The sequence below is a fragment of the Episyrphus balteatus genome, chromosome 3, assembly GCF_945859705.1.
Source record: "Episyrphus balteatus chromosome 3, idEpiBalt1.1, whole genome shotgun sequence".
Taxonomy (NCBI): Eukaryota; Metazoa; Arthropoda; class Insecta; order Diptera; family Syrphidae; genus Episyrphus; species Episyrphus balteatus.
In genome coordinates this window covers 48,626,100-48,645,900 of record NC_079136.1, presented here as the reverse complement: position 1 = coordinate 48,645,900, position 19,801 = coordinate 48,626,100, and the positions used below count along the sequence as shown (strand labels likewise).

General features: G+C 30.6%; 1 protein-coding gene across 1 annotated transcript in view; it reads right to left on the bottom strand.

Moving 5' to 3' along the window:
• LOC129914525 (uncharacterized) overlaps window positions 1–19,801 on the bottom strand; it is a 28,470-nt gene that overhangs the window by 3,569 nt on the left and 5,100 nt on the right. The window contains exons 2-5 of the mRNA XM_055993825.1: window positions 9,737–10,057; window positions 9,488–9,677; window positions 9,022–9,250; window positions 8,561–8,741 (exon numbers count right to left, since the gene is read on the bottom strand). Of these exons, the coding sequence (XP_055849800.1) occupies window positions 8,561–8,741; window positions 9,022–9,250; window positions 9,488–9,677; window positions 9,737–10,057 (921 nt within the window). The remainder of the gene's footprint in view (window positions 1–8,560; window positions 8,742–9,021; window positions 9,251–9,487; window positions 9,678–9,736; window positions 10,058–19,801) is intronic.

Here is a 19,801-nt window from a genome sequence, read left to right as displayed (position 1 = left end):
CTTTTTTTTTTTTAAGTTCAACATTTAAATATAAATTATTTTTTATCCATTCAATAGCCCTTACTGTTGAAAGTTAAATAGCAAAAGTTTAAAGTTCTTATTTGCCAAAATCTTTGAGAAAATCAATTATTTTAATGCAAAAATTCAGTTTTTATCAAGAAAATCCAATGAAATTGAAGTAATTTTTATACTTTTATTCAAAACTGTAATATATATTACTTTTTCCTCTTTGGAATTCAACTGATAATATTTATGGCCAAACATTTTTTTTAAATAAATTCATATTCAGCTACGAAAAGGTTTGAAAAAAGCCATTTAAAATTTTTTAATAACGTTTTTTTTTCCAAAATTTTGAGTTGAGGACTATTCTTTCAAAAACTCTTGATTTAGTGGATTTAAATTTTACAGATAGAAACGAGATATTGGCTTTTTAAAAACGTGTCTGTAAATATTGTAGGTGCTGCCGTTGTGTTCAAAATATTTTTTTTTTGTATTTGAAGTCAGTTTGTGAGAAAATTGCATTTGCATTGTCCTTTACTCCCTTATATTTTTTTCCTTAAATTACCTAGAGAATCTTTTGCTATTGTTTGTTTTATGAAATTTAAGCAAAAAAAAAAAAATGGTTTTGTTCAACAAAAATTTAATTTTAGTTTTAAAAAACAATACGGCAACATCGGTAATTTTTAATCTATAGGCTTTAAAGTATTTTTAATTACCTAAGTTTGAAAAAAAAATCGTCAAAATTAGAGCTGTTCGGCCGGGTTCCCCAATATTTTTTAGATAGAAGAGAGTCTAAGCTAAACATGATGTATTTTATAGCCTTTAACTTTATCAAATATTATACACAGGTGATTTTAGTGTTTTTTAGCATTTGAGTAGGGTTGCCAAGTACTTGTCTGCATTTGCGAAGTGGCACCCGACATTTTTTAGATAGAAGAAAGTATTATCTAAAATATGGTGTATAGTTCAGCTTTCTAGTACATAAAAAGTTATACTGTTTTGTGCAAAGAAAAATTTTGTCGGTTTTGTTTTCAATTGAATGGGGTTGCCACATTTGTAGGGTTACGATCTTTATTTTATTTTATTATTTTTTTAAATTTTTTTTTACTATTTTGACTTTCATTTGGCATTTCAAAAAATTTTGTATCCGGCCAAACAACAAAGATATGCATTTATTAGTTATGTGACAATTTTTTCTTTAAAATAGGGTTGCCACATTGAAGTTCCCATTTTAAAAGTGGCAACCCTGTTTTTCTATTTTCAGTATCAACTTATCTTTCATTTGACACTAATTTTAACCTCTAACCTTATGATCTAAGTAACTCGACGCACGGTCGCCTCTCCGACTATTATGAAAAACCTAATGAAATCCAACATGAAAGTCTGCTCGCGGGAAATTGTTGTGATTCTACTTGGAAGAGCTTTATTGTCTTGACTTGATCAATGAATATATTTTCATCATTTGCCTCATATATGTAGCCCACAAGCCACACAATAATAAACCTTCCGCCATATTCATAGCTTTTAAACTCATATCTGGTTGTTTCGTATCATTTGGTATCTTCAACGCAACTATCTTGAGTTTTAATATCATTGCCAATTTCCCATTTGGGAATTAATCAATTTTTTATTTTGAAAATCCTAGATGGTTTTGGTTCATTATTTTGAGACATTTTTAAAAAGTGTTCATTTAGCTTCTTGTTTTGCTTTTTTTTTATTCCGAAAAACGAAATAACTATAGGACTAGGAGTCCTTTCCGTAACTCTCTCTGATTAAATTACACTCCAGAGTTCGACGAAATCATAATTTTACACATTTACAAAATAATGAAAAGCATGACGAAGAATGGACGATAGATCTCCCTTTTTTTCTAACTTCATCACACTATGATTTTTTTTTATCTTACTTAACAAAGGGAAAGCAAAAATTGCAACGTTTTATAGTCGTAAGTTTTTTTTTTTCTAAAGAAAAAATTGTTCTTATTAAAAATTAATGAGGTGCCTTCAACAAGCTGAAAAAGTGTACAAGTAGCTACATAATGTTATTAATACATAATCTTCTCATCAAAATATTTTAATTATTTGATATCAAAGCAGACTTATGCAGAGTTTCTATTTCTCTCTTATATATTTTTTACTTGCGATATAGGTACTATAGGGCAAGTTTAGGATTCGTAAAAAAAATCGAACTCGAGATAACAATTTTACATGACATTACGATGATGGAGAATGCCAAAAAAGTGGGTCCGGCAATTCTGTCTGTCTGTCTGTCTGTCTGTCTGTCTGTCTGTCTGTCTGTCTGTCTGTGTGTCTGTCTCTATCTGGTTTTTTGTAACAATGAGAGGAAGTAGTATCTTGCAAGTTTTGTTGCCTGCCGCAAGTAAGTTTTTAGTTTTTAGTTTTTTGTTCTTTTGAACTATTTTTTTTTTTAAAGTAAGGTATTGTTTTTTAATGGTTGTTGGTGGCCCAAAGGCAAAGACGTTTTGTAAAAGAGGAAATGAGTTTTGTGATTGTGAAGTACCTTTTAGTTGGAAATCTAACATGTAATGTGTTGCTGTTGCAAAAGTTTTTAGTTTGTATTATGTGCAAGAGAATTTAACAACTCGTGAAGAAGTTTTTTGGTTTTACAGACTATAAGGCATATGGTAATTCTCTCATATACTTATTATAAGAGACTGCAAATGAAAATTTTGGCATAATGTGACTGAAACAAACTGAAATGGAAATTCAGTTCTTTCAACAGTCTAACAACGAGAATGGAATGGAAAGAAAGAGTCAAGGAATTTTTTTAATGAACTACCGAAAACAAATTTAAGAAAAGAGTCACAGGTAAAAATCTATGTGTCTTTCGATAGAGTCATTTGGGGTAAGATTGCGCAGTGGGTAAGAGCGCGCGCTCCTTATTTCTCGAGTTGTGTCCAAAAAAAATTAAAACGAAAAATGAGGAAATCAGCGCTTAGTAAGGCGTCAATAAGTGGCGATCTTCGCGAGTGTGTTCCCAGCTCCATTTTATTTTAAAAGAGGGTTGAAAAAAACCGGCTAAAAACAAAAAAAAAGTTGTGCTGGAAAAGTGTGTGGCGTCGGCGTGGCAGCATTAGATACCGAGAGTAGCATATATTTTTGAATAGTGCATATTTATATTTGATTTTAGTCAAAAATTTGTTAAACTTTGTTTTATTTTATTATAAATTTGATAAATAAAAAAAAAGTACCTTTGTGGGTAAAATCGCGCAGTCCTTTTGTGGGTAAGAGCGCGCACTTCTCCCCATATTAAACTTTTCTTTTTTTAATCTGATTTACAGTACAGATAATTTTTAAACTTGAATCTTGAGAAACGAAGGCTGTTATTCATGAATTCCAAAAATGAAAGGCTCTGATTTAATTAGAAACATTTTTTGTTTGTTTTGTTTAATAAATAAAGTTGAAGTTTTTGTATTTGAACTTAATTTGTTTTTTCTTTAATATTTTCATTCATTTTAGTGAAAACTTGAAACGTTTGAAAGAACGTTTTGTTTAACTTAGTATTACATAAAGTTTTTAGAAATTTAGTAGCCGTAAACTGTCAAGATTCCTATTAAAATTATGTGCGCACAAGAGTTTGCGCGATCTTATCCTGACTTAGGGGCAAGAGTGCGCACTTTGACTTCATATGGTTTTTGTTTTGAATCATATGAAATATTTAAACTAAAAAACTTTTTTTTGTGTTTTCTTGTTCCCAAAATATAGGTTTATCAAATGTAAAAAATCTTTATGCTGATATCACTTACAGAATCTTCACAATTTTGCCTTAGAGTGAAAAGTGCGCGCACTTACCCCAACCGACTCTATATTAAAAAAATTGATAAACACTTAAGTTTTAGTTAGGTTTTTTTTTTTAGTCTTTGTTAACCCTTTATTTCCCTACATAATTAATTAAAACTAAAAACATTTTGTGCATACTCAATTTATTGGACTAAAGGTAATAAAAACTTTTTAAATTGAATTTTATTCATAAAGTCCACAAAACATAAACCAAAAATTATGATTATATTTGCATTATTTTAGTTTTCTGTTTTCTTTCTTCTTACAATATTTAATTTTAAACAATATGAAAAAAAAAACTTACTAAATCTAGACTTTGAGTTTAAGTCTAGATTTTGTATCTTAGCAATCTTCATTTATTATACAATTCCTATAATTGCATACGACATTTTCGTTTAGTTGGGAATGTCTTCTCGGATGTTCAAATTGCAAAGACAAAGACTGCAAAGTGAAGGCAAATCCGAGCGATGAGGCAAGGAGGTAAAAAAATAGTGATAATTTTATTTAATGGCAAGGATTTAATTAAGTTAAGGTATGTATTATTACCAATGCAGAGGAGTTCAAAAGATTATAACAAAACATCTAAAAAGTGAGAAACGGACCTCAGATGCATTTCTGTCGTACAAAATATGAACAGTTTTTTCTAAAAGATTATCAAATTTATTCCTCAGCAGGGAAGGTCGTTCATTTTGAGTTACCATCCGATTCATACTGCAAGCAGCTCAGCTGTCAAGCTTTTCCATTCCTTTGACATATTTCCTGTCGTCATAATTGAACAATTGAGTACGATTTTTTGTATTCTTTCATCATTCATTTCAAAGTCTTTCACTACATAGTTAAAGTGCATGCTAAGAGTTCCCAATACCATGCTAGCATACAGCAGTGCTGTTTCCAGATACAGCATTAAGTTTCGAGTATTTCTCGGAACCCGGAAGATTCGTTTAATTAAGTGTAGTAGAAACTTTTCGATTGCTTCAAAATATCAGTAACCACCAACTCGAGCTATTTACTTAGCTATTTATTTAGCTGAAAAGTTTGTGTTTTGCACTTTGCTCAATGCATTCGCTTTTGAAACAGAGTTTCCACTTTCCACAGTGTTTCATATTTAAATTCAAAGTAAATAGAACTCTCAGATAATTCAATTTTAAAGTTCAAGTGATCCCAACTGAGGTTGAGGACGGATGTTCAATTCTCAATAAGTCCAGCGAAGGGCTTAACATTTTTAAACGGAGATAAAAGACCATCTAAAAACAGGCGGTTTCCACATTAAATTAAGCGGATTTCTGCATGTTTTTTTTTTTGTTATGATGACCTCCGTCACGGACAAATCTTTTTAATTTGTTGAATGCGTAAATTTAAAAGAAATTCACTTAATTTAAGCGGAAAATCATCTTACTTTTATTTGGAAAATTTTAATTTACTACTCCGGGAGATATAACTGTTGGGTCACTAGGCGAGTGCTTTACCATCAGACCATCTCACCATTGGAAATAAAGCTGAAATCTGGCGATAATTTTGGAATTTTTATTTCTTGTCGGTTAGGTTAGGTAGAAATGGCTGTCAGGAAAACGACTGACACACTACGACCACTTATTGGCCTGTTGTGATACCATGATTATGCAAGGGAATTCCTCATTAATTAAACCAGTTGGAGCTTTTAATGAAGCGGTGGAGGTTGAAGATGTCAGTATTATTGAGTTTACTAGTATCTTCTAATAAATATTTTTCCAAGTATATTTTACGTCTACTGGAAAAGTCAGGACATGAGCAGAGAAGATGTTGGATTGTTTCTTCTTCTTCCTCATCAAAGCAACTTCTACAGAAGTATTTTGAGACTACGCCAAGTCTTCTTGTCTGTATGAAAATTCATATTGAAATGAAACGAAGTTCACCTTAAATTTAGCAGAATTTAAGCGGATTCCAATTATTTTAAGCGGAAATCGAATTGTTATAAGATAATAGGATTTATGGTGGGTATCATCTTATTTTAAGGTGCCCTTTTGTCTCTGTGTACGTACTTATTTTAAATACAGCTAAATACTTGGATAAACTGCGACATTTATTTGAGAATTTTAAAAGTTAGTCTCACTAATATAGAAACCAAAATATAGTGTTCTACATGAGGGCCGAAAAACACTTTCTGTGTAATCAAAGAGACTTTCAAGTTTAAATGAATGCCAGTCCATAGTAATTGAAAGGTTTATCAATCGGGTTGTGTTATATTTGAAATAACGCATTTTTCCAAATGTAGGCAAAAATCTAATAAACACAAAAATCAACACAAAAAGTACGTATACACCACAGTGTCCGATCGTTATCATCAGATTTCAAAGCTATTCCGAATAATAACACGGTGTAACACTCAAAATATACGTGGGCGGAGACCTATCAGGTTTTGTAGAGCTAGTCGCACTGAATACGAAACGGTATTTGAAAATCCCCTAACACCCCCAAAATTTGGAGTTACGGGCAAAAAAAGGTTTTTTGGACCTTCACCCATTGAAAAAATTCTAGCTTCGACAATTTTGTACCCATTTTCGATTTTTTTACAGTTTCTGATAGAAGATAAATATACCTTTTCAACAATGTATAGAACATGTAACTCGGTTAAACCACTTAGAATTTATAAGCTGTCAAAGTTCAAATTTTTTTTCCATTTTTTTCGTCATTTGCCCAACTTCGGCATCAATTTAAAGTATATGTTTTCAAAACAACATGCTATTTAAAAAATATATTCTAAAATTATATCTATTTCCCAATCAATCGAGGTATTTTTTTTGAAAATCACTTAAAAATAGGCTTAGAAAAAAAAATTTTTCGATTTCAATCCAGATACAGAAATTCGAATTTTTAGGTATAAAACAAAAATGTTGTTTCGGCACGTAGTAGGATAACTTGGGCGCCAGGATTTGATAACGGGTTTTTGTAGAGGAGCTGAATACAAACATTTTTTTCTTTGGGAGGGGGGTCTATCTCTCCCCGTTTAGGTGGGAGGGGCATTTTTCTAAAAAAAAATTATCAAAATAAAAAAAATTATTAAAAAACAACGGCAACACTTACAGTAATAAATGATATTATTTCCGAAAGGAAAAATTGAACATTTGATTTTTATTTTTAAATCAATATAATATAACCAATAGTTTTTGAAATAATCGATTTCAAAGTTAAAAATAGGCGAAAAAAATTTTTTTAAAAACTCATTTTATACTATTTTTGTCCAGACTGTGAATTTTAGTAAAAAAATTACTCACACAAAAAACTGCCTCAATTGATTCCTTATCGAACAGTGAAAACTATATGTTTCTATGTCTTCTAGTTTTTGAGAAAATTGAAAAATTATTTTATCAGATTTTTCAAAATATTTTTTGTTTTTATTTGTTTTTATTTTTCAATTTTCTCATAAACTAGAAGACACAGAAACATGTAGTTTTCACTGTTCGATAAAGAATCAATTGAGGCAGTTTTTTGTGTGAGTAATTTTTTTACTAAAATTCACAGTCTGGACAAAAATAGTATAAAATGAGTTTTAAAAATTTTTTTTCGCCTATTTTTAACTTTGAAATCGATTATTATATATAAGGTATATTTATCTTCTATCAGAAACTGTAAAAAAATCGAAAATGGGTAAAAATTGTCGAAGCTAGAATTTTTTCAATGGGTGAAGGTCCAAAAAACCGTTTTTTGCCCGTAACTCCAGATTTTGGGGGTGTTAGGGGATTTTCAAATACCGTTTCGTATTCAGTGCGACTAGCTCTACAAAACCTGATAGGTCTCCGCCCGCGTATATTTTGAAACCTCATTTTTGTAACACCGTGTAATTTTTACTTGCTCTTTAGGGCAAGTATTGGTTTCGTGTAGAAAAAAAAAATCGAGGTTTTAATCAAAACCAACATTACGATGATGGAGAAGATCAAAAAAGTGGTTTTCATCATGCCGTCCGTCGGTCTGTGCGTCTGTGCGTCCATCTGTACATCGAGCTAGGGCCTAAACGGATGGATGCATTTGCTTGAAACTTGGTACAGATGATTTTTACGTAATTTCCTAGACTCGTTTTTTTAATTTTTTTAATATCTCCATTTTAACGCATACCTACCATATAACGTTTTCGAGGTATTGCAAATTTCTCTAAAACGGCTCTAACGATTTCGATCAAATTTGGTGTGCGGAATACTCTTATGTATTCTAACAACACTGCGTTTTTAGTTTTTCTCAAAAAATGCGAAGCACTGAAATATGGCGTTGCCGTTTTTCAAAAATTGACATATTTTTTAAGTTCATATATTTCATCAAAGCATTAGTTATTTTATTTAAAATTTACAGAGATCATTAAGTATAAAATGTTAAAAAAAAATATTTTTAAAACATATTTGAAAAAAATAAATTTTTAATTTAATTTTTAAACTTTTGATTTTTTTTTTTTTATTTTTTTCTACAAAATCTTAAATTTCCAATAGATATTTAAGATAAAGATACTGTGAACTACAAGAGCAAGTACGTGCGACCCAGTCGTGCATTTTATTTTATTTATATCTTCAAATACCTTTTTAAAAATCTTAACCATAAAAACATGCTAACAACTAGACCCATTTCAATCAGATTGAACTATCACTACAGAGACTTAGCACACCTTTTTTTTCCCCATCATCAACATTCAATCATCATTTATTCTCACAAAAAAAAAAAAAAAAAAAAAAAATATAAAATTCCACCCAACAATAAGCTGTAAACAACAAAATCAATTCAAAATCAAAAATACATACCATCTAAGCATTTCACCCTTCGCATATACACGGACATTGGTTTGAATTTCAAGCTTCTCGGTCCCATCGAGATGATATCTTCCGAATGTAAATAGCATTCCGAGTTGGCAGTCAGTTGATCCAAAAAATACGAAACACCTTGGCAATAGAATTTCGTTTCACTGGAACAGCTGGCTTGGCACTGATTTGAGTTGGTGTGTGTGTATGTTCCCAAAAAATAGAAAAATCAAAAAAAAAAAAAACGAACAAAGTGAATCAAATGTAAATCAAAGTATCTCGTTGTCATTTAGATGGATTTTGATTTGAAGAGAACCCACCTCCAGCCAGCACATAAAGAACGAACCCATCTATCAAAACTCCAGGTTTTTGTTTGACAGATTTGTTGTACTTTTCTCCTATCCCCACATTCCCATCCAAACCAAAACCTCTAATGCACAGTACCTATCCTATATAGTACTCACCTCTTTTTGGGTTAGTCCATTATGCCTTGCTTCCGCATAGATGAACGTACTATTTGAATAGAGCTCGTAGGAACAGTTTTCCCTCTCAATTGGGCGCTCTTGGCACTGGTTCTCGATGTATTCCTCGTCGAATGGGGCTGCTCGAAAGGCATCAGGCTGCAGAACTTTATCCTTATCGCTGAGTACGCAACGACCCAGCTTTTCGATTTGTGGCATCTGCTCGCTTAAGCTGGAAGTGAAGTCAGAGTCAGTGAGAGACAGAGAGAGTGTGATATCATTTTCATTATGTATGAGGTGATGATGATCGTAGTCATGGAGAATGTATCTTTTGGATAAATTCCATGCATATGCATGAGGCTTACGATAGATAGCTGTGAGGTGAGGTCAGATATTGTTTTTTTGTTTCCCCCCTTTGATGATATGGATGTGTGTTTTATTTATATTTGGTTTTTGTTGGAGAACTCACCGAGCTTGATTGTTCTTGTATGATGGGGCAAATGATGCTGAAAGACATGGAAATTCATTTTCGAATAAGCATCGTTCTGCACATTCGCGTCTGGTAACAAGATTGGGAATGGTTTTCTTGCCCTGCAAGACTAAACTACTTCCTGGCATTTTTGTTAGGATCCACATTTTTGTATTGCAACTGGCAGGAACTGAAATCCAAGAAAATATACATTAACCAAACTTTCAAAGAAATGGGGTTTTATATTACCTTTTAGACATGTCTTTTCGAAATATATGGCATTATTGTCAGCTATAAGTTCAATATCTTGACCGGATTGTTGGTAAAGGTTTGATAATTCAAAAATAGAAAATCCAAAACATTGATTTGTGTCTAGATTGAGGATGTAGGAGAGGCAGTTTTCATCTTGTTTACAAAGATCCCAACAAATTGGATTGATAAGATCGAAAGGGTTAGTTGGATCAGCGGCATAGAGGACATTTCCTTCTGTCATAAGTTCGGCTGGAGGACGAAATCCAACAATTTTTTGAAAGTGTAGTTGATAGACGGGACATTTTAGAAGAAGTGCATCTGAAATGATAGAAAAATACTATGTAGTAACAAGGTGGGTCGTTTTTGGTTTTTTTTTCGAATGGTGAAGACTAAGAAGATGCCCGCGCATCGGCTCTAAAGCTTTAAAAAAAATTAAAAAAAACGGTATTTTTACAAAAAAAAAAAAATTAACCACCCTAATATTTTTTTTTTTTAATGAAAAAGCTTCGGACAACTCTTATATGAGCTAAATATTAAGAAGAAAAAATAATTATTCAAATTGGGTAAGGACTTCCGGTCGCTCAGCGTTTTGAAATTTGTCGAAATATGGCAAAATTCCTATTTATACGATTTTTAAAAAATTGTTATAGAATTTGGTAAATTATTATTTTTAACAAATTTGAAGTAAAAATGAAGTTGATATAATCAGTGAATGCTATGAACTTGTTAAAGATTTAAAAATGTGTCGGACAAGAGGAATTTTACTGGTACATTTGGTGCTTTATGTCGTCAAAAATTACAGGAGGACGAAGAATTCGGTCTGCTGCAAACTGTAGGATCATCACACTAACACTATCTGATGGTACTAAATTGGCAGGCATACGCAACGCGAAGTATTTAGGAATCAACGTTAACGGGCTCCTGAGGTTCAACCTACACTCAAGGTCAGTCTTGAAAAAAGCCAACCAAGCCTTTCATCGCCTCCACCCCCTGATGAAGAGAAGAAACGGATTAAGCCAGCCAACGAAACTCCTTATCTACAAGCAGCTTCTCCGACCTGTCATTGCCTATAGCTTTCCGGTATGGTACACCATCTCCAAGACAGCCATGAAGGAACTTACAATTTTTGAGAGGAACATCCTGAGGATCTGCACTGGACCTTACTTCGATCGACAAAGACAAAAATACTATAGCAACGAGCAAACATCATGACGTTGGATAAGTATCTGCTCAATCTGCAAAGAAACTTGTCGGAAGCATCGCCAGCCACCCCAATCAGCTGATGAGAAGCTTGAGAACCCAATAACGACCAGGGCCGTCTTTAACTATCCTAGGGCCCTTGGGCACACAAGAATGTGCCAATATATCGTTCCATATAAAGTACCTAGTGTCTTTATTATTGGCAGGGGGCGCCAATAATACGTGCATTGAGACATCAATCGTTGCCACTGCCAATAATAACCCTGTATCCGTCATAAGTTTCAGTTTGAAGAATTGGAAAAAAGAGCTCAAACGGATTGATAGATTTGCTAAAAACTCGGTACAGACGATTTGTACGGAGTTAACGTATCTCCAATATAAAGTTTTCGAGATATTGCAATTTTCTTAAAAACGGATAACAATTTTGCTTTGAAAAAAAAAAAAAACATGTAATGCTGCAAATAAGCCGCACTTTTAAATTAAGAAAAATATTTTTTTGGACCGTTATTAACGGTACCTACTTTCCATAGAACCGATTTTTTAATGCAAACGACACAATCGATTTTAATGAAAATTTTGACATAAAAAGGTTTATACTGATAATAAAATTAAGAAAACTTTAAAAAAAATTATTTTTGGATTTAACAAAAAAATATTTTTGTTTTCGAAAAACAATTTTTTTTAAAGTTATTTAATGAATTTTATGTGTCAATCTTTAAATACGAGAGCAATTCGCAATTCAAATTAAAAAAACGTTTGGGGTGCCAACCATTGTACCATGGCGTTTTCCATTGAACCAAAACATTGATGTACCGTCGACGAGCCGGCAATAGTTTTTTCTTAAACGTTTTCCAACGGAAAAAGTATTGATGTTTTTTTGTAAACTTTGACAGTTTTGTAAACTTCAAACGAAATTATTATTTAAAGAAAAAGATAATGGAAGAGAATTCGTTGTTTTTATTAATAAATAATCTTACCTACCTGCAGTGGAAAAAAAAAGATATTTTTCTTGTTTTTTGAAAATATTATTGTCTTATTTTTTGGAAAATTGAATTTGGGTTTGGTCGTTTAGATTTAAAATTTTGTCCGCATACAACGCCACATAATTTGTTTTCATTTTGAAAACACATATTTTCCGTATAGGTGTAGAAAAAACTTTATTTGATTGTTTGGTTGCCATATAAAAACTAAAACTTTTTTGGTAGATGGTCTACCCGACAAAAATGTTTTGAGAATAAATGTGTGAGAGAAATTTTCGTTCCTTCGGGGCCCCCCTGAGAAAGGGGGCCCTGGGCACGGGCCCCGTGTGCCCTTATGGTAAAGACGGCATTGATAACGACATCCTGAACCTAGATACCTTTGTGCCTTGGATATTCTGGATGAGCACATAATCCCAAACGACAACGAGGAAGTAGTTTACTTCTACGCCGACACGCAGTCGGCCTTTACCACCCAACCCACCATAATCAATACCACAACTGGACAACCGAGACGGAACACCCCGAGGATAACTAGTCAGCAGACTTATAAAATTAAGCCGTTTCATATACTATATTTATTTATATTTTATCTTTTATCCATTGTATAAGGTTAGGCCCCATATTTGCCAACAAATTTTATATCAATCAATGTATCTTATTAGAAATAAGTTAAGCTTAAGTCAATTGTATATAGTAGTTGTCGTCAAAAATCATTAACTCGGCCAATTCTTGACTAAAAGTCATAAAATTTAGGACACTAAATCATATATAAAGTAGCTATCATTAAAGAAGACCCTACATGCATGCAATGAGCCCTTGATGTTTGGGTAGAAAAATGGCTCGAAAATACCAAAAACTGTAGATTTTGAAAGTCCATATTTTATCCAATTTTAGCCGTATTCAATTAAAACATCAAAAATGTCCTTTTTAATTTTTTACAATACCTATAATAATTTTTAAAATTTTTCAAAGGACACAATATTGATGGGAAATTTCATTATCTACAAAAAATAGCTTACTTAAAATTTTCGAATTCAGCTTGCTTTCCAAGTTATAGACAAATACTCAAATATTAACAAAAAGAGTCGAAAATTTTGATCAATGGTCAAAATGGTCATATCTTTATAACTTATCCATACATTTTGAAGAAAATTATCTCATTATCTTTGCCAGAAAGTGTTCTACATATGATAAATTTAAAATTATGAGGATTTGAAAGATTTTGATTTTTTCATTCACCAAAAATTTTTTTTGCAAAATATTTTTCTAAAAAAATAATCGATTTTTTAAAAAAATGTTTTGTTGTATTGCACTGAAACACCTGAAGTGACCCAAAAAGGTTATTCTAGTGTTTCTTGCTGTGTTCAGATTTGTCGTTTATTACTCAAGTAATAGCTCGAATATTAAGTATGCTGAAAAAAAAAAACGACAAAAACTTTGAAAAATCATATCTCGAAAACCTTTCTATAAAAATTTTTTTTTATATAAGATTTTCGAGTTTTCTGGGGTCAAATCTATATGAAAAGTAAACTAGTGTTGAAACTATTTTGGTTAATTACATTTTATTATTTTTTTTTTAACTTTTTAATTTATATCCATTAACAATACGTTAATAGGATTGTGGATTTGTGGATAAAATATAAATTTGTATGCATGCTAATCACATGTCCAATTTAATTCGTCACGTGCAGTTATTGTTGGCTTATGTTATTACTATTTTTTTTTGCTCACAATATAACCGTTGTATGTATGTTATTATAATTGCATATTAAGCTACTAAAAAGAGACAAAAACAAAAAATAAAACTGTGTCACAGGGTAATCACTGACATTCAATATCTTAGCAACTTTAACGAGTAGCTATTTTTAACTTTGAAAACTTTTCTCGTATGCATTTCAAATTTATTAGGTAGCTATACTTATATCTCATAAAAAATGTAGGTATTATATAACACAGTCTTAAGGGTGTTAAAAGGGATGAAGTTTTAAAATTAAATGAAAATTTCAAAAAGGGGGTTCCACAATCGACACCTTTCGTTTTATTTATGCAGGTATCACTTACACGTTGTGAAAAAAAGTTATTTTCATTACGTAGAATGAGGTGTTTAGTTTTGTGTCAAAAAGTTGATGATTTAATAATAATTGAACTTATAAACGCAGCTTTTGTTGAATTCTAAGGAATTGTAAGTAAGATTCAACTTAAAGTAAAAGTTGGTCAAATTTAGATAAAGTAAAAGATTTATTTGGACAAAAGTTTTACAAATACCGACTTGTACAGTCTTCAGAGTCAACTTCATTGATTGGAGTTTCTGTATGAGATAGGAAGTTAAGTTCTTTATGCAGATAAATTTAACATCAGGAAGTGTATCAAGTGAGGTTATCAGTTATCAAATGAAATACATTAAAAGCGAGAACTTACTTATGTTTGTGGGAGTAGGTTATTATCTTGACACTTTTATTTAGTTCAAGGATGTTTAAAACCAGCACCAGGTGGAAGATATATTAAGGGGGGAAAACCCTCTGGAATTTTTTAATTTTTGCATTATTAATTTTTTGCCTAAAAAAGTCATTTATCAACCGAAGAAAGTGTTTTAGTGGTCTTAGCCTTCAATGAGGCCTCAAAAGTCCCCAGATAGTCCTGAAACCCATGCGTTACGAGCTCACCACAGTACAAAAATGAAAACTTTAAACGAATTTTTCTCGAAACACGTTTTTTTCCGCGCCGTGCAACGTTACTCAAAAACTAATGAAGCTATCGACTTGAAATAAAGTCGATTACTCGTTAACTCATTGGTCATTGCATGAACCTAAAAGTTCAATATAATTTTCACAATAAATATTTTTTTTTACAATTTGTTTATAACAAAACATTGTGTTTTTTCGTTTTTTTAAGTCTCTAATTTTTATTTTAGACTTTTTTTTGCTAAATTTAGGTTCATGCAATGCGTATAAAAATATTTTAATGGACAAAAATTTCTCTTTTGATTATAAATAATTAACTGGACCTGGGCATTGCACGGCGCAAACGCGAGGCATCAACTTTGAACTGCTGTAGAGCCGCCATTTTGTTTTTTTTATTCCTTCAAAAAATTTGTGTTAGCACTTCATGATTTCAATAATATCATATATTTTCCCAAATTTAAATTAATGCTTTCGGTTTTCCAAAAAAAATTCTTGAAAAACCCGTCGTCCAGAGGGATTTCCTCCCTTAAGATTATTTTGAAGGTTTTTAGAGTAGTTCGAGCCTTAGGTAAGATTTATCTTCATCTGCATAAAATATCAATTATTTCTTAGTAATATAGTCCAAGTTATTGAGAGTTAAGACAGAAATTAATGGACCAAGATGGCTCCCTGTGGGACACCAGATGATCCCTAAATGAAATTGTAAACAGTGTTAAAATATAAATTATATAAAAATGACTTTATGAGATCTATCTTCAAGTTGAATTCGACCAAACTAAATTTCTAAAATTCATATAAGTCTATATTTAATAAAATTAAACAAAACAAAAAAAAAAAAAATAAAAAACTTAAAAAGAATAATTAAAAATATAAGATGTACTGTACATGTACATGTACATTGTACCTATACGTATACATATACATACAATATTAAAAACTACAAAAATATTTTTTTAATTGTTTAAACCTTATAAAAGAGAATTTTTAGAAAAAAAATTTAATCTTTGAATGGAACCTTTTTTTTAAGTTTTTGTTTATACCAATTAATTGCCGACGAAAACAAATTTCCATACATCACCCAATTTCTTACAGGGGCGTATACAGGTTTTCTTTTTTTGCAAAAGTTTTGATAGTAGGCATAAACTTGAAAATGTGCTATTTAAATTAAAAATATCAAAATTTGTTCGTTTTGCATTTCGAATCGAACAGTTCCGAAGAGTTCTAAGAATAACCAAACAAAAACGTTGTGTGATTCGTTTGCTTTTATTTGTTTAGCCTTAAATCTTCACCAATTAAGACCATCCTGTCCTTAAAATACAGTGTAATGTACAAGTACTTCGATTAAATAATTTTCCTTTAAAAAACTCTGCATTGTTTTCGCGGTAGTCCAGAATTATTTTACAAGTTAAAATAAAATCTTTTTAGTTTAATAACACTGATAACTTTCGAATTAATTGTCTTCCTAACCTCAGGCAAACGAATCGCAAGGTTTTGCAAAAAAAAATTGCATTTGAAAATACATTTTTTTTTAAATTTTGTTTTAAAATTGTACGCGATTTTTTTCTTTTAAGACGGTACAGGGTTCAAATACCTCTGTCAAAATAGTAAGGACAAAAAAATATTTTTGGCGTAACAGAAAATATTAAACAAAATTATGCTAGTTTAGATATTTTTTCGAAATTTCAAACGGCAACAACTAATTAAAGAAATGCTTTTATAATATTTTATAATATTCGGCTCTCATTTAATCAGCTTTCAGGTATTTCAGGTCATGACCCCGTGACCCCCCTCTCCCCTGTATACGCCGTTGATTTCTTAGACAAAGAAACAGATAGGCAAACAGAATTCTTAAACCCACTTTTCGCACTCTGCATCACCGTTATGTCATGCCTCATTATATAACTTACAGCTTTTCTTGCACCATGTAAACATATTGGAAAAATTATTCGATTTCGAATAAATTGATGATTTTTGAAAACCAATAAGAAAACAAAAAAATTTTTAAGCTTATTGCTTCAAGATCGTAGTACATAATTTTTACTAAAAATTTTGAAATTGACAAAAAATGAAAAAATGGGGTATTTTTTGGCATTTTGTTTTTTTGACTGCTGCCGATTTTGATAGACGGTTTCATATACGTATAAGATAAGTGTGTATGTGTAGTGTATATTATATTTTTTCTTTAGAAATTTTAAACTTTTAACATTCACAATAGTAGTTTTGATAGAGAACTTTTTTTTTTTAATTTTGTTAATAATATGGCCGTTTGAGTTTTCAAGTTGTATACAAATTCTTTTTATTTTTATTATTTAAGATATTTTTATAGTTTTGAAGTATGTGCTATCATAGTAAAAATAAAATTAAAAAAATATGAAGAAGCTACAACGTTAAGCTAATTATAAATAAGTAATATATATTTTATTCCTTTAACTCGCTTTATGATTGATCTATAAATTGTTAAAATTGGTTTTAATAATCATTGAAAATTGATTAGAAATCATAGAAAAAATAAATAATTGTTTAATTGAGTGCTACATGTACCATGTAATAAAATATGCAAGAGAGTACAAATTTTGAAAAAAAATACGTATACGCCATGGTGTATTTAGTTAACCGATCTATTTTTTGAAGTTGTATTGTAAAAAATTTAGAGCATTCTGGCACGGTGGGCAGGAAGCATCGACAGGTATGAGAAAAATGTCGACAAAAACTGCAAGTTGGGTTGTATTTGCTGATGATTATACGTGCAAAATCCGTTGGAATTGAAATCCTAGCTGCTCCTTTTCAAAAGTTATTCATATTTTTGTATTTCTAATCGGGACAATTGGGAATAAAAATCTTAGGGAGAGTACGATAACTTAGGCGACAAGAATTGATAACGGTATTTTGTAGAGGAGTTTAATACAATAATTTTTTACTACAGGAGGGGGGGTCAATCTCCCCCCGTTTAGGCGGGAGGGGCAATTTTCTAAAATATCATGTTAAATACAAAAAAAAATTATTAAAAAACAATGGCAACACTTACAGTTATGAATGATACCTTTTTCAAGATACAGAATTGTACACTTGATTCTAATTTTTAAATCAAATTATTGCAATTAATTTTTCTCGAAATAATCAACTTCAAAGTCAAAATTTGGGAAAAAAAGTTGAAAAAAAAACACATTAAATACTATTTTTACCAAGAATGCGAATTTAAATACGAAATAAATCAATGAAATAAACTGCCTCAATTAATTTATAATCAAATTCTGAAAATTATATGCTTCTATGCCTTCTAGTTTTTGAGAAAATTGAAAATTAAAAAACTACCTTTTTATCAGATTTGTATTTTTTAGCTGTTAACGTGTTTACATAAACATAATGCTTGCAGTATGCCCCCTTGCAACCCCCCTGCTTGAGCTCACTTTCTGAAAACCCGCGAAGCAAGCCAGGCATGATACTTTTAAGTTAAAAAGCTGTTCATATTGGTGAAAATAGTTAAGAAAATGAAAATCTGATAAAAAGATAATTTTCTTATTTTCAATTTTCTCGGAAATTATAAGGCACAGAAATATATGGTTTTCAGTATTTGATAAGAAATTAATTGAGGCAGTTTATTTTGTTGATTTATTTCATATTTAAATTTACAGTCTTGGTAAAAATAGTATTTAATGTGTTTTTTTTTTCAACTTTTTTCCCAAATTTTGACTTTGAAGTTGATTACTTCGAGAACAATTAATTGCAATAATTTGATTTAAAAATTAGAATCAAGTGTACAATTCTGTATCTTGAAAAAGGTATCATTCATAACTGTAAGTGTTGCCATTGTTTTTTAATAATTTTTTTTCGTATTTAACATGATATTTTAGAAAATTGCCCCTTCCGCCTTAACGGGGGGAGATGGACCCCCCCTCCTGTAGTAAAAAATTATTGTATTAAACTCCTCTACAAAATACCGTTATCAATTCTTGTCGCCTAAGTTATCGTACTCTCCCTAAGATTTTTATTCCCAATTGTCCCGATTAGAAATACAAAAATATGAATAACTTTTGAAAAGGAGCAGCTAGGATTTCAATTCCAACGGATTTTGCACGTATAATCATCAACAAATACAACCCAACTTGCAGTTTTTGTCGACATTTTTCTCATACCTGTCGATGCTTCCTGCCCACCGTGCTGGCTTATTAAAATGATTAGTAATTTTTGTGATTTTTTTTAAATTTTTTTTACCAATATAAAGCTTTAATTTAGATGCAAAGGAATTAGTTTTTATTTCAAATTTCGTATATTTTAATACATTTGATTACATTTTAATGTTTTTTGCATTTAAAATAAGGTTTTAAAACAAAAAATATTCGAAACCAATACAAATTTTATTTAAAAACAGTGTATCTAATGAAATCGTAATATTAAAAACTACTTGTATTGAAAAGGGCTAATTCCAAAGGTTTTATTACAATTTTCTACAGAGTTTTTAACCCTAAAAACATATAATATTTCTCTATTTGTCATTTTTTATAGCTAACAGTTCATCTCCGTCAATTGGAAAATGGGCCGCAGTGAAGTAAGCTTGAATAGTGGTTCCTAAAAAGAACTTTTGTTACTTTCAAAATTTGTTTGAACTTTACTTTTATGTACTCTTACCAGAAAAGTGTGGGTGTCTTTTCTTGTGAAATACTTGTGAATCGGCTTGAATTGTAACGCATGTGTAAATTTTGTTTTTGTTTTTTTTTTTTTTTTTTTGTGTAACGTTTCAGGATGGTGTAAATTGTAACATTTTTCGATGGTAAGTTGAAGCATTATACATAAAACTACTCATACTGTGCGATTGATTCAATGCGAAAGTTCATTAGGCAGCATTAATTCGTTATTAACAATAGATAGGTATGTTTTAGACTTCTTTTTTAATTTTTTGTACTCATTAATGGCCTAATTTATTCACACTGCATTAGTATTAAAGCCAACATTTAAAAAGAGAATGATTCCTAATTTTTAATAATAACTTTATGCATAATGGAGGATACAAAAAAGACTAAAAAATAATGACTTAAAAATACTCTTTAACAATTTTTTTTTTCTAAAATCTTAAGAGTTTAAGAAACTATTTTAATATCGAAAATGAATTTATTTATTTATTTCTTCATCAAACAGAGATATAGTACTCTTTTTAGACTAAAAACTAAAACAACAATAGTAAAATTTAATTATAAAAATAAATA